Consider the following 13,072-nt stretch of genomic DNA (forward strand, 5'->3'; position numbering starts at 1 on the left):
TCCCTTATCTTTAGCAAAGCAAATCCCAAAGAAGCAGAAGAGTTTATGGAGATTTTGAGAAAGTACTAGAAGGGCTCAGGGCAAATGGTTAATCTAGAGAAATCCTGTCTTTTTTAGGACGAATGTATCTCAATCACAGCAAATGGAGGTGTGCAACAAGTTCAGCAACATACAAGTAGTGACTCTGGAAAGATACCGAGGTTTACATATAGTAATCTCTAGGCTCAAAAGGCAGGTGTTCAATTTCATCAAGGAAAGCTGTGAAAAGAAGATGCTTCATTGGAAAAATAAGCTGCTGAGTAAAGCTAGCAAAGGAGTTCTACTCAAGGCAATAATTATGGCAATGCCAACCTATGCAATGTCTTGCTTCAAAGTACCAGTTAGATTATGCAAAGAACTGAGTCAAATGATGTCTAACTGCTGGTGGGGAAAGGAAAATGGGAAAAGGAAGATGCATTGGTGCTCGTGCCAAAAGTTAACCTTGGATAGAAAAAGTTGTGGTTTAGGCTTCAGAGACCTATAGAATTTCAACAAAGCTATGCTAGGTAAGCAAATCTAGAGTCTCATAACAATGCCCAACTTAAAGTGATGAAAACAAAATACTACCCAAAGGAGACAATCTTCGACTGTAAGGCCCAAAACAATGCATCATGGATTTGGCAAAGTCTAATGATAGTGAGAGAGGATGTGCAGAAGGGCACCAGGAAGAAAATAGTGTACGAGAAGTACAAAAATTTGGAACGACATTTGGATACCAAAGAATCCCCAAGGGAAGCTTGTGTCAACTAGACCTCAAAATTGTGAAGTACAGAAAGTGGAAGACCTGATCCAAGACTTCAAATGTTAGTGTTCAGGCTATTTAATGAAGAAGAGGCCAAGAGAATTCTAAGAATACCCACAAGTCTGGCTAACAGGGAGGACTGTCATTTCTGGATACATAATGCAAATGGCTAGTACACGATTGCATTAGGTTACAAGAAACTTAGCAGGCAGGAAAGAAATCAATACCAAAAAGGGCAGCCAGGAGAAGAATCCAGCTTGGAAGAAAAACACCTATGGAAATTCAATGCAATGCACAACTTGAAGATCTTCATTTGGAAATGTTTGAATAAAGCTTTACCATTGAATAAAGTTATTTTCAATAGAACAAAGAAGGGATCTCCAATATGTGAAAGCTGTGGTGAAGACATAGAAACAATGGAACATCTGCTCTTTCACAGCAGAATTGCTGAGGAAGTTTGGCACCTATCACCAGTGAAATGGGATGGAATTGAAGACCAAAGAGGGAACTTTAAAAGATGGTGGAATGCTCTAATTGAAGCCAGGAGTAGACCTGCAGGAATGGAACATATTCCACTAACCGTAAATATTCTTTGGCAAATCTTGAAGGCAAGAAATGAGAGAGTATTTAAAGAGAGCAGAAGACCGTCATTCAAGATTAAGATTATTCAGAGAGCTTAGTGAGAACTCAAAGAATATAGCGCAGGGAATAGTCTGCTGGACAATGTAGTGGCTCTTAAACTTGCAATGATCAAAGCAAGAGAACAACAATGGAGGAGAATTGAGCCTTTGCTCACTAAGTGTATGGTTCATACACAAATATAATAAAATCGTCTATCGTTTCTAGAAAAAAAATAATGAGAATTTACAGATCCTATTCATCAAATGTATGATTCAGCACACAACAGTTGCGTCCTTGTCACAATCCAAATGCAACTCGCTGAACATAATCCTGGCGTCTCTTTGAAGGCATCCTTATCAATCCTGTAATTTGCAGCTCAGAGACTGCCCTGCAGAACCTGGCTCTATAGAAATAATTAAGGATATCAATACGAAGAATCACCAGATTTTGTGCCTAATCTTCAAGTAAACTTTCAATGCAACATCTATTGCTGAGAGATGCATAATTAGAAGTCTACACAAGACTGCAGGAACTCAAATAAATATATGTGCACTTTGTCCACATTCACTATGCGAGTTAAAAATGTTCATTTATGCAAAATAAGCGTTGGATGTTTTAGGGGGAGTGGGGGCATTGCAAGCTTGTACGTAGCATTTAGGTTTGTGAAGATCATATTTCTCTTTCATTTTCATGTGCAAAAAATAACTGTGGTCAATGACAATGCTAGAAATTAAGGAGACTCTGAGACCAGCTATGATTCTGAAAGACAACTTCTGGAACATTAAGTGTGAGTCGTAGAGAGCCCTAACAAAGTACATACTTCCTAGAATAATGAGAAACCACTGGGGAAACCTGTAGAATAGCATGAATTGACGACTTCTGGATGCAATATAAACATATAACCAATGCTTTCACTGACGCGATATCCTTAATAGTCCGTGGAAAAAAAAGGTTAAAGAAAACAAATAAGCAGACAATGTCTACAATAATTTGAAAGATGACAATAAACATGAACAAAGGAAAAGTGAAAGGATACTGAATAGATGCTTCGCTTATCTTTTGTGGTTCATTCGAAGGTTTTCTCTTCTTTGGTGAGGGTGACTGTGACTGCTTCAATCTACTTTTAGTTCTCATGCCTGACTTAGAGATTGTCACTTTAAAAGATTGAAACCAGTCATGGATATTGATAAGGTCACCATGTTCTTGAGCTAAGCTATATCTGAGAAAATATGTGAAAATAACCCTGTCAAACTGGTGACTCAGGACAGCATGTACGGAAATTTTGTCAATATAATTTACATATCCTTGACATAAGAAAAGGTAATGAGCTTTTGTTGCAATAGATTATTACACAGGCAGATAACTCTTAAATCTATCTGAATTAAACTATGAACAAAATCTAATTGAGAAACTTAGATAAGACTTACATTATTGAGGTATCATGTATGGATGGCAATGATATGCAGGCATTTTCTCTGCAGCAACTACACTTGAGGAATTTCTGAGACTCCAACAGATCAATTTGAATTCTTGTCCTAGGGTCTCCAATCAAGGCCTAACACGAAGCAGAAAAAGACAAGTAAGCCAATGGATATTACTTGTTTCACTTTTTATTATCAAAATACCAAATAAGAAATTTTACATGGTAACCCCATAATGAAATTACAATAGCAGGTACCCAGCACAAGATCTATGAAATTTGTCTGAGTTCTACATGGAGAATGAAGGAAGCTTTAGTGGTGCTATAGGCTGTTTGGATTATTAGAAACTGGCTTACTCTAACTATAAGAAATTGCAGGAGTCACTGCTAGGGAAGATAGTCCACTGAGATTGTGGTGCTAAATAAGGAACCCTTTTATTATTGCATAACTGTTAGTTTTTGAATCTGATGCAAGCAAAGAAGCAAGAACACCAACTGTTCTATTGTGGAATACTGGAACTTCAACTTCAGCATGAACAAAAACAGACGTGCTCTCAGAATAAAATCTTAATTAGTACAAAGAGAAGTAGAATTTTGGGTGCAAAAGGATAACAATAAAGTACTACATATATCCATTTTTTTGTGGTGCCTAATACTAGTTTTGGTACATAATCCTCACTGGTCAAACCTATTATTAATATTTAGGAAGCTTCCCTACTAAATAACCACCCTGTATACTCGCAGTCAATTTAAGTGTATACAATTTAAAGCCAGTGGACTACAGTAAAGACATTCTTAGAAGCAAGATTGAGCTTCTCACATGATTTGTCTTCTTCAGTCTTATTTTTTACAAGGGACACTCCTCTCTTATCATTCTCTGTACCCTGATAAGGTGTTTTCTATCTGTAAAAGCTCTCTCATACAAGATAATACCAGCTAGATTGAGCTTCTTCACTTTCATCGGACACACACATAGTTTTTGGAATTCCACACCCAAGTACGCTGTATAACAATAACTACATGTATTCCATATGGTTACAACTACAGGCTTATAAATTACTAGCCTAGATTGTACTCTTGTTCACTCTGTTAGAAGTAGACTATCTAACTGGATTCACTAGACAATTTCCAGAGAATCAAAAGAGAGAGATATTGGGTAATGAAGTTAACCTCCAAGCTAAATTTACTAATTAATTGGATCAAATCTGGTGCCCTGCAATGCTACATATAATATGATTTTAAACCACTTAAGAGTTTGAAGAGAACTCCAAAATGTCTAAAACAGTCTTTGAAAAGAATGGGAAGATTGGATAAGTGGAAACCTGTAAGCTAAAACAAATACATGATCAAAGTAATCCTCGAAACTTAACTGATTGAAGTTTGTCAACATTCTTGAAGCAGATAACTTCATGCAAAGGAATACACTCAATTGGCTCCATGTATTCCCTGGAAAACATCAAAAGTTGGTAAAACTTCAACAAGGAGAGCGCACAAATAAAACTAAAACCACGAATATCAGTTAATAATTTTAACATAAGCTGCAGCAGTCTACACAAAAAGTTACATAAACTCTCTCTACATGGGCCTGCAAATCTGTGTGTGGCTAAAAATAGGTATAACAATACAACAGAATAAACATAAAACATCAGCAAAATAGGCTTTTGCTCCAGTTTCAAGAATTGTTTAATTTGCAGCATATTTGGTAACTCTCTTTTAAGCACTTACAGATTTTAAATGTTCCATTGTGTAGAGTTATCATAGATATGTTTACAAGACCTTTAGACAGGAGTTGAATTTTGAAATTAATAGGATCAAGATAGGAAGAACATAGAAGTTCTAAAATGATGTCCATACTGTGCATTGTGCAGTCTCAAGTACACTTTTCTTGATTGTACTTTTGGTCAACAAATCGAACAATCACAAGTAGTTTCAGTGACCTTTTAGGTAATTAGAGAGTACCCAAGGTTTTACCTTGCTGCAGCCTTCCAGAGCACCTTTTACAGGGTTTCCCATTACAGTTTCATCGTCCTCACCATCCCACCAGATATATATTCCCTCTCCTCCCAGTCCCCTAGTTACATTCTAAATATACATTTCTCTTGACAATTCATCACTCAACAACAAAGGCACCAAATGCATAAAGTAGGAATATGACCTACTTACCACACCATACAACCGGCCAATCTTGCAGCTTGTTCACTCAGTTTGGCCATATCCTTTCCTGAAATTAAGTTGCCACGAGTTGTATGTATACTATGACAAGAAGAGAAAATGTCCATCAATGTGCTGATGAATGACAAAGTCAACTGTAAGCGATATGTGACATACAACTTGTATATTTGCTATTGATAGAAGAACTGGATAAATATAGGAGCTAAAAGAAACAGTACATGATGGAATTCTGGGCATTCTGAGGAGAGAAGAATAAAAGGAATAAATATGAATCAAAGCTTAAAAAATCCATGTGCCAAGTATTAAAGTTAATACTTTTAAACAGAAAAGCCCTATCTCCATTTACGTAACAACAGAGTAAATGGAAGTAGAGGAGATCATATTGGCATCATTCTTCTGATCTGACTTTTCTCACCTCACTTGTGAAACTAAAGACCACTGGTTCCTTGGGGATCAATACTTCTACAGCAGTAGCTGAAGATATTTCCACATGAAAAATGCAAAAAATATTCGCTAATCATGGAAAGTTTGAATAGGCCCTGGTTCTCTCGTGTGATGGTGTTTAGGCCATCAAATTCAATTTGAAGAACCATTTTCGGACAATATCTGATCCTTACTATTGATACCCTGTTGATTATCTAGTCTTCAATAAAGCATTATGCAACATTAACTATAGATGCCAATATCAGTGACATGGAAGACAAGAACTGCCTAGTGGACCATGGCCAAGAGATTGAAACAATATGCACCCTCATAAAATATACATACCTAGAAACCTCATTTCTGCAATATTCTTAGTATAGGAACCATATGGAAAAGGAAAGGAAATGAGATATCCCAAGCAAATTTTAAAATAACTCTAGTTTTCAAATATTGACTTTGCACCAGAAGCTTCCACAACTAGACTGGCATACACTTTTGAGGAAGAGCTTTCTGATAATATGATGCACCATCATTCCATCTCCCACTAAAATTATGTAATTATGGTTAAAGGAAAATGGAACTATCACTAGAAAATACCACTATTCATATCAAAGAAAAAATAAGTAGAAACATACTTGGACATGTCCATTGGCTGCATAGACAAATGCATCCTGTCCTCAGACCGTGCCAAAGATTGCAACTCCTTTATTTTCTCATGGACCTGTATGATGGTTTACATAATTAAGGCTACATCAAGCATCAATTGATGTACAGGCCAAGTAGAAACAAGATTGATTTAAGTCTGCTATCAAGTAGCACTGCAGACTTCCCCGGCCACAAGAATGCAAGTCATAGTTGAAAGGTAAAGACATGCTGAAAAATGCAAAATAGAAAAGGAAGAATCCAAGTACACAGAAAGGGTAAAATTTCCACAAGAATCTGCTGTAAAAGTAAGTGTGAGAACATGACCAGGGCATTTTAAGACATTAAAGCATGTATATGGCTAATTGTTAGATGCCAAGTATACAGAGACTGCAAGATGCTACTGTACAAGCACCCAACTTTTCTTGCAAATACAAAGATCATAAGGGCAAATATCTCAAATAAAATAGAACAAAACTTCGTTGTTAAGACAAATTGATGAGTGGTGGAGCCAAAATCTGTTGATTACTAAGCTATATGTGATATCAAGAAGAACATGCATTAGCATAAACTCAAAGCTTATTGACATGCATGAGTTTGAAAGATACTGCACTAAGATTGAAAAAAAAATAATAACCAACATCCCAATTCAAATAGGAGGATCGGATGTGATCTGAAAAGAAATATACATGATGACAGGAGCAAAAGTATTTTACATGGTTTGCAACATGATTACCTCAAGTATTACACAATAAAGAAATTTACAAAAGGAATTTCTAGTTATAAACTTTTGAAAGTTTAAGGCAGTAACAATTCAACGCTGTAAAAATCATCTTCTCCTCTTTTGACACCAAGGACAGTATTCATTGCTAATAACCAGAAATATAGTTTTGAATGTCATTGACACTGACTATTTTGGTAGAGAACTCAGAACCATAAGAAATTTAAAGTAAAACTTAGAACATCCCAATTTGCTTCCAAAGTCAACTGGGATTCCCAGATCTTAAGAAAACAAATTGGCCGTGCAAATTTAATTCCTTCAGGAAAGAAAATCTCTATGTTTGCATTTCATCTTTGGACAACTGGTCTTTCTATGAACAGTCAATAATCGATTAGCAATGATGAAGTATTTGTTTTCTCTTCTAAACAAGTTTGCTAAGTGAAAAATTTGCCAAGTAAAAATCTCTATGTTTGCATTTCATCTTTGGACAACTGGTCTTTCTATGAACAGTCAATAATCCATTAGCAATGATGAAGTATTTATTTTCTCTTCTAAACAAGTTTGCTAAGTAAAAATTTGGTTTCTAACATTATCATTTACAAGTATTAACACCTTATGCATATAAAATCTTTAACTCGTAATACCCACAAACATTACAGGAAAATCTAAACCCCCTAGTCAAGTGGGGTCCCGAAATTAACATAGCTAGAATCAACCCTGACAGAACTGGTTTTAATTTCCTAACTACTCAAAATCCTACAACAGTAATAACTACTATAATGTTCCTCACAAGATATGTAAACCTTCTCATGAGAGGAAAAGGACATGGCCAGAACATAAAAGGATCAGTGCAATCCCTCATGATATATCTATCCAATGATCTTACCACAAAATGAAATAAACCTCGCAGGAATTGAATCTAGAAAAAGATTCCAAAAAAATTAACAAACTAAATCATACACCTGCTTGGCTGTTGCCTGGGCTCCCATCTAGTAAACTCTTGTACAGGACCATAGTATTTCTTCTTTTATCTTAATATCTTCATTCCAAGTTCCAATTAACAACAGTATTAGACCATCAAAGAAAAGCAAGATAATTCTTGCCAACCATTTCACCTTTTATTGTAACTCTAAATACATTTTAAAATCAGCAGAATGCAGAAAAAATTATATAAGCACAAATTAAAAAAATAACAGATTGAAAATGGACTTGACAAATTCAATAATATCAAGGTCCAACAAGTAGGTAGTATAATCATTCACTATCTGTCGTTTAGAAGTTTATTGAACAATAAGGCTATCTAACAAGGACAGATTACTTGCCAGGGGAATTGATGTGGATCTGATGTGCGTTTTATGTTCACAAGCTGCTAAAACACTAGAGATCCTTTATTCTTCTGTAAAACACTAGATCCTTTATTCTTCTTGTGTTTCTCTTACCTTGTTCAGAAAGCTATTTGAGAAGTGTCTATTGTTTAAGCCCATTGCAGGATGGACTGGTAAGTTGCAACATATATCCCACATTGCTCTCAGGACAATTTTATAAGTTGTATAGAAGGATAGCTCTTGCTACTGCTGTATATGAGTTGCGGAGGCAGAGGATAATAACATGATTTTGTTAGAAAATTCAAGCAATTAAATGTCACCATTATGAAACTGGATTTTTTTATCTTTCTTGCCTTTACTAAGATTAAAATCAAAATAGTTGGCCCTCCTTTTTCACTTGGATTTCTTCTGTTTCATTCATTTAGATCAAACCCTCTTCTTCTGACCAGGCCTATCAACCACTCAGCCATCTCTCCTAGCAGAATTACTTGGAATAGTTCTACAAATTTCTACTAGCATTGCTAGCTGAATGAGGAAATGCAATCTGCCCAAAAAAAGTAAGATATTCCACACGTTTTGGCAAAACTGAATCCTGTTTCCTAGATTCACCGATATTGGATCAATTGAACACACTTCTAATGTTGCTTAGACATGTTTCAGGACTCAGCAAAAGGTCATTGATGGGTATCAGAAGCATTTTGCTTGGTTGGAGACCAGCGACTAGGCAGCAGGCTAAATAGAATTTCTGTTTGGAACTAGGAATCTCTCTTGCTGTTTTTTTATCCTGTTTTGACTGTTTTTGTACGTAGTGTAGCAGTTTTGGTTTTCCTACTGTACACAATGACTTTTTCAATTGCAATGGCCTAAAAATCCCTGACTTTTGGTACTGGGGGTATCAATAAAAGATATGGAACTTAAAAAAAAAAAAAAAAAAGATAATTCTCCACTCTTAACAGCTCAAAGCAGTTAAGCAGTTAATCTTATAGCTGAAACTATTGAAAATGCACATTACTTCATCTATGTGACAGAACACATGAATAAAATGATCACAACCATGATTCGCTCAATCATCAAGTGGGACTCAGACTACTGTTTATAACCATTGTCAACCAAGTTGCTTAAATAGTTTGATCTATTACTTTGGTCCAAGAAGTTTGCTAGGCATGACCCTTTCTAATAAAATATGGTTATAAATTGCAAATAAGATGCTTAGTTCTGTGACCAAATGACATCTTTAGAAGGAATCATGATGTTCATATTCAAAGAAAACTTCTAATCTAGGTTTCAGATGACTAAACAAATAAATGATATAGACATCCCAAAATAAGAGCTACAAGAGCTCTATCAACAACAAGAAGTTACTACCACAAGAAGGCCTCAACTTAAAGTAAAGAAGAACAATAAGCTCACCTCACTTGTGCCATTGGTCAGTTCACTCCATTTCATCAGCAACTGCCACAACTCCTTAGCTGGTAAATCCCTAAGAATACAACAAATCAATTGGTTGATGACGCTATAATTCAATGGCATGACATAAATATTTTTGTGACAAGTTTGTCCCACATACAGTATATGTGATTGGTTAATAGCAATTTTGTGCAGTACTCCAATCTTAGCATGTTTAAGAGCACGATATCAACACATCAATTTTTTGGGCAGTTAGGTTTAAAGTATACAGTTCATTAATGAGAAAGACACCTCAGACATTTGCCATCAAGAGGGAATATCACAGAAAACTGAATATCCTAAGCTTTAGTAGTGCACAATGTAAAACAAGAATTTCACTTGAAAAATTGAGAGCAGTATATGGAGATGAGAAGTTGTATTAGTTGATTTGACAAATAAAAAAATATCATGTAGCTGAAGGTTACATTTAATCCACTTGGGCAGAAAAGATGTCAACACCCTATCCACATCATGCTAATGTCCAAATATATATATATATACCTTCAATATTCAGAACTAAACTCTATCAAGAGTAACTATCCAGATTGCTGGAGTACATAAAAGAAACATGGAATATGATGCTTCTTTTAGGCATCCTAAAACGATTTCCAGGCAAAAAACAGACAATGAACAATTGCTTTAAATTCTACTGCCTGGAGTCATATTCAATTACTAGGTTTCTACAAACCTTCATTTCTTTGATCTACTTGACATACAAAATATCTTATGGATTAAAATGCTTAAAAATGAGGCTGCATTTGTCTACTTAAGTCTTTGTGAACAAGATTAAGAGCTCGAACATCTGTACTTCATCTAGGTCAAGCTGCAGCTGAGTGAACTAGAGCACATGTTTAAAGAAAAGCACGGACATTTAGTTGCCTAGAACACTGACAAGACAGAACAGAATTCTGGATGTACTTCTTAGCTCAATGAAATGAAATAATTTAGTGTGTTCCTGACCAAAAGAAACTGCAACCACATACCTTAGTCCACGGGCTGCCTGACAAATGGAACCGCACATTTCCAAGGAAGGATGCTTTCCCAATAAACAGTGACTTTTTGAACACAGGCTACCACTGTATCTGGATGCAACCTGATCACCAGAAGCCTCAGTCTTGTACAGCTGAGGATCAAGAACCTCACAGTATAAATCCAACAATGTAGTTTTCTGATACTTTGCAGCTTCATAAATGCACTGCAACAAAGTTTATCTGTCAAAAATTGGTGAAATGATTGCTAGACCTAACTTCCTTAAAATAAGTATTCACCAAAAAAAAAATCTCTCAATATATAAAACCGGAGAAGGATACAGGGCAAGAAGAAAAAACTATAACATAATTCTCAAAAAAAATTTTAAGTTTAAACAAGAGTGAAGAGTGTTAAAAAAACTATTTGGATGCAAAATAATGAGATGCCACTAAGGCTACAAGTGTAACCAAAATATCTCCAAGACTGATATAGATAAATGAGATGCCAATAAGCCTGCAAGGGCAAATGTTGTGCTTTATATTCTTAATAATAACTGCACAGAAATTCATTTCAAACCGCAGAATATTAAGCGAAAATACTAGAAGGATAACCATGTAGCTAACCCATATTAAATCAATTAGTAACACTAAAATGTTCCAGCTTTCTGCCAATAACCAAGAAGCTACAGTAAAGATGCTAGCAATAGCCGAGAATGGAGAATAAAATGTACCATAACCAAAGAGCTCCATAGATGCCAATGCCTCTGTATTTCTGTCAGATCATGGAATATATCTCCATCTGGTTCAACTTGATTATTCCTACCAAAATATGTAAACCAAACTTAGAAAGCCATACTCTCTTTCTGTGATATCATGTATTCATTGTTCATCAGAAGACTAAAGTTCAGAAACAGCTTCCTTAGGTACCTAAGCTGAGATGGAAGACCAAAGGCCTGCTTGACTATACTTCCTTGGAGTGAAGCAATAGTACCATAGCTCAGGTCCTAGGACAATCAATAGCATGACATATGAGACATATTTTTCTTCTGATTCAAAGCTTACTAGCCATCAAAGCCCAAATGGCTAAAGAATTTGTTTATGCCTAATTACTTTCTCAACACCAACACCATCAACCAAAGCTCAACTGCCTAAGAAACCAGAGTACAACATGACAAAATAGATACCAAAGTGGAAATACAATCCTACGAGCAGTCCCACGTTAATGAGGTTGAAGTACCCAAAAAAAAAAGAACTAAGAAAAGTCGACACATAGATCTTACATGAGAGTATTTATTCTCTAGTAACCCAGAAATTGCAAGGCCTGATGGATATAAGATGAAATGCTGGACACAGGCCATCTGCAATGGACAGGTTATTGGAAGAAGAAAACAGTTAAAAAGACACATAAGCATTGTGTTTGGCTTCAGTAAGCTATCTTCAAGACATACACTGCATACCAACCTTGAAGGCTCTAATAAATGATGTAAGTGTTCCGTCTTCCCTTAAGAAGTAGTTTCTGAGGAAAGTTGCTACCTCATGGCCCAAGCAGAAACAAGTACCATATTTAACAAGGACAGACTCGATGACTGCATCCATCCTCTCAGTTGGTGATTCCAACACAAATTTAGAAGGTGACAGATACTGAAGTGTGCTTGAAGGCAATATATCTCTCAGTGCATCAACAATGGTTGTGACTCCCATTATCAGGATTATAGGAAGTTTAACAGTCCATTCACTGATAAGAGCATATCAGTAAGCATGTTAATACACCGCAGAAAACAAAATGTTGCCAAAACCAAAGCACATTGAGGAGTTCACAGGCAAACATGAATGTTGCAAAAATCTGAGTAACAGAACTTCCTATTTCTGTTTATAGAGGGCTATTTGACAGCTCAGCATCTGGCTAGTGCAAGTCTTTAATTTTTGTAATATCCAATAAGAAGCTTTACCAGTTAAACTTATGTTCAAGATAGTGAAAAGGAATAATCACAATACGCATGCAGAGATACATACTTTGTATGAAAACCATATTTGTTGAAACGGCATCTGGTTTTCGGTCAATTGAATGGGGAAAGGATGATTAACCTAGTAATGCTAAATTTCTTAGTTGAGAAAAGGAAGGTTGCCTCTGCAAGAAAGAACTATATGATGTCTGATCATCCAGAATGGACAACAGAGGTTCAAGGTTTAAATTGCGCTACTTCATGTTGTCTACAAACGATTCAGAAAAATTAGGCAACTGGATTAATCAAGCCCAAGAAGTTTGTCTTTGTGTTTTTAACAAATTTATGCGATTACCTCATCACTATAGTTAGCTTCATCAGCTATTACTAGCCATCACCTATTTGATACACACAACGAGTTTTGCAATTCATATTGGGTGCAACTAACACAAATCAACACAACTATTTACTTTTCATGAGGAAGCAATATAACAATTAGTGTAGTAGAATTTGCTTTTCAACCTAAGACAGTTGTACATGCAAACTTGGCAATGGGGTTTTTCAACATCGTGTAAGCCTATCTAATGCAGAATCCATATGCAAAATTTAC

General features: G+C 35.8%; 1 protein-coding gene across 1 annotated transcript; it reads right to left on the reverse strand.

Moving 5' to 3' along the window:
• Positions 1-1,156: 1,156 nt before the first annotated feature.
• LOC113750540 (origin of replication complex subunit 3-like) lies at positions 1,157-12,268 on the reverse strand (the record flags this gene model as incomplete). Its single annotated transcript, XM_027294502.1, has 12 exons — positions 1,157-1,805; positions 2,439-2,621; positions 2,830-2,957; positions 4,193-4,268; positions 4,986-5,075; positions 6,053-6,138; positions 9,516-9,585; positions 10,535-10,746; positions 11,251-11,338; positions 11,447-11,523; positions 11,800-11,877; positions 11,981-12,268. Coding segments are annotated over 12 exons (1,482 nt in total), but the record flags the coding sequence as incomplete, so codon positions are not given.
• Positions 12,269-13,072: the final 804 nt, after the last annotated feature.

Source organism: Coffea eugenioides, chromosome 10 (assembly GCF_003713205.1).
Source record: "Coffea eugenioides isolate CCC68of chromosome 10, Ceug_1.0, whole genome shotgun sequence".
In the NCBI taxonomy this organism is placed as follows: domain Eukaryota; kingdom Viridiplantae; phylum Streptophyta; class Magnoliopsida; order Gentianales; family Rubiaceae; genus Coffea; species Coffea eugenioides.